This window comes from Lycium ferocissimum, chromosome 4, assembly GCF_029784015.1.
Source record: "Lycium ferocissimum isolate CSIRO_LF1 chromosome 4, AGI_CSIRO_Lferr_CH_V1, whole genome shotgun sequence".
Classification (NCBI taxonomy): domain Eukaryota; kingdom Viridiplantae; phylum Streptophyta; class Magnoliopsida; order Solanales; family Solanaceae; genus Lycium; species Lycium ferocissimum.
Window position 1 is genome coordinate 53,185,989 of NC_081345.1, and position 3,007 is coordinate 53,188,995.

General features: G+C 32.8%; 1 protein-coding gene across 1 annotated transcript; it reads left to right on the forward strand.

The window, feature by feature from the left end:
• The first annotated feature begins 680 nt into the window (after positions 1 to 680).
• Positions 681 to 2,131, forward strand: LOC132054852 (RING-H2 finger protein ATL20-like). The gene is made up of 2 exons (XM_059446816.1): positions 681 to 977; positions 1,731 to 2,131. Exons 1-2 carry the CDS (start codon positions 750 to 752, stop codon positions 1,953 to 1,955), a joined length of 453 nt encoding a protein of 150 aa, XP_059302799.1. The 5' UTR covers positions 681 to 749; the 3' UTR covers positions 1,956 to 2,131.
• The last annotated feature ends 876 nt before the right edge of the window (positions 2,132 to 3,007 follow it).

Consider the following 3,007-nt stretch of genomic DNA (forward strand, 5'->3'; position numbering starts at 1 on the left):
CATGGTGCCATGTGCACTAATCATTAAAAAATCTTGAAAAAGTGAATGACATAAAGATGCATTACACCAATAATATGACTATGATGAAACATAATTAAAGTTGTATACTTTATCCTAATAAATCAAAGATAAAAATGATAATATTATAAAGTGACTAGATAACAAATTAATACTCATTATAATACAAATAGCCAGAATAGAGTCTTCAAAACATTATCTAATACCCGGACTAGCTCACTTATGTGTGTGCCCCTTATTTTATTTTTTCAAGTCAGATTAAACTTATATTTTCCAACATAATTTGAAAAGTTTTTAGGAAATAGTCCGTGAATTTTCTAGAATCTAGAGTTAAAAGCTAAAATAGAAGAAATTATTTACAATTGTAAAAACCTCAAATAGAACTATGGTGAAATATATATATGATTTACGGGGCGCCAAATGTTTGATGCATATGATGATGATGATCATAGCATGACTTCACAAAGGTAGTATATTAAAACATAATGTCAACTTAATTAGTAGATCATACTTCATAGTATGATGATAAATAGCATGCCTTCACACAAGTAAATAAAGTAAATTATAATGTCAACTTTTAGATGACAATAACACAAATCGACCAATTGCATTATAATATGACATTTTAGGAAATCTAAGTATTAATTGACTGGCATGCTCTCTCTATTTTCAATGCCATTTCACAAATAAAATTGGCATTGGCAACTTTTTTTTTTGAGTTTTCACAGGACATGACTCCTCGTGAAATAGTTATTCTAGTCCTATTAGTTACAATATGCTTGCTTGTGCCATCACTCTTCTGCTTAATCTGTGTGGCTTGTCGCATGCATCTCGATGCCATTCGCAGGCGCCGCCTCCAGGTTTTCCAGGACACATCATCGTTGCCTCGGGATTCCCCCGTGATAATATCTCTACCCAATTCAGGCCTCGATAATTGCACGATCCAATCGTACCAAAAGGTAATCTCAGAAGGCAGATTTAGAACAGGTTCTGTGAGTTAATTGAACTTATTCATTTTAGTTTGAACCGTATATGTTTGAGGGATAACTGATATTTCAAAAGGCAATGCCCCTCATTGACTAGGAGCCCGTTTGGATTGGCTTATAGCTTAAAGCTGTTTGCGAACATAAATAAGTTTAAAAAAAATAAGTTGGGGTAGTCAACTTATTTTTTTTTAACAAAAATTTTTTTTTCGACTTATAACGTTTAGATAAACTAAGTTAAATGGGTCAATTATTTTTTGAGCTTATTTTAAGACAAAATGACTTATAACTTCAACCCAAACACTCCTTTGAGCTTAAAACGAACATAAGCCAACTTAGAAGCCAATCCAAACGGGCTCTAGGAAAGGACTTTTATTTTCACTGTATTAACAATTGTCCTTCTAGAGAAATAGTATAGAGCAAGAAAAAGGGATTGAGCTTGCGCGCACAAGCCTTGAGCCCCAAGACAAAATGTCGATTATTTCTTTCTTGAGATTCCGTTGTTTTTGTTCTCAATTTCAGTAAGGGCATCACTTTACTCTATATTTTTCTAATATTATCCTGAATAATCTTATTTTCCAATTATTCAACCATTTTATCTTACCAAGTTCAATATTAGACAGATAAGTCATATACATAAGCAAAAAACTTCTAAAATGTTCAAATAAAATTAATAAGATCATACACATTTTGGATTCGGTGATTTACATTTTGAATTCGCCTTTTTAGGTTGTCCTTGGTGAAAGCCTACGGCTTCCGGGGCTTAACGCAATGACTTGTCCAATATGCCTTGTTGAGTACAGTGCTGGAGATTCAATCAGGCTCATACCTTTGTGCCAACATTGCTTCCATGCCCACTGTGTTGATGAGTGGTTGAAGATGAAGGCTACTTGCCCTGTTTGTCGAAATTCTCCGCCACCCCGTCAAGAAAACACGAAGCTTGACCAATTGTAGTTGATGCAGTAACAATTGTCATCGAAGAATGTGGTGGCATGGTTGAGATTTCTTAACTTTTAACTAAAAGTTACAATTCTAGTCTTGAAAATATAAAGTCTTCTTTTTGTAGAAAGGACTTTATTTCTTTAATGGATTTATAACGCAAATCTAGATTAGTCGGATGTTCGTGAAATATTACTTGGTGTTTTAGCCTTTGACACAATCACATATTCTTAAAAATTAAGAATTTTTTTGACTAAATTACCCTTGATGAAATTTGCACCCTTTCTATGTTGATGAGCACAAACCATATACTCCCTCCATTTCATATTAAGTGACCATTTAGGCTTTTTATTTTGTTTCAAAATAAGTGACGCTTTAGAATTTCAAGAATATTTTGAGCAGATTCTTCCAAAATTGCTCTTGTTTTAAATAATCAAGATTTGTTAATTACTACTCAATATCCAATGTTAACTTCAAATATAATTAGAGGTAAGTTGGTAAAAACACTCCTAATTTTTACAGGGTGGCGATTTCTAAGGGTGCGCATGTAGGAAATTTAAAAAGTCACTTATTATGGAATGGAGGGAGTAGTATTTGAGGTGTGTAGGATAATTGCATTTACACTATCAAAGCAACCAAGCATTATTCTCAATGCAACAACCACAGGGGAACATGCCCATCTAATGTGAAAGCAATATGACATATGACATAATATTAGGTACGTATCAAATGCCTTTGAAGAAAAGAGTACCAATTTAATGTACTCATAAAAAACAGTAATTGAGCAAGAATTCTTCAGAATGTGTAAATAAGAGTAAATTTGAAAAAAAAAAAAAAAAAAAAAACTAATACTTTCTTAATTATGTAAACACCACTTATTTTGGACTATAATGAAAAAGTAAAAATATGAAACAATATGGATCGGAGAGAGTTCTGCTTGCCCTCTTGTCAACTCAATTGAGTCCATGCACTCGAATTCACCTTTCCAATGGATTGTTAGTTATACGAGCTGACTAAACATATTAACTGGGAATTGGAATACTTAGAACGTTTCATAGATCGTGTTT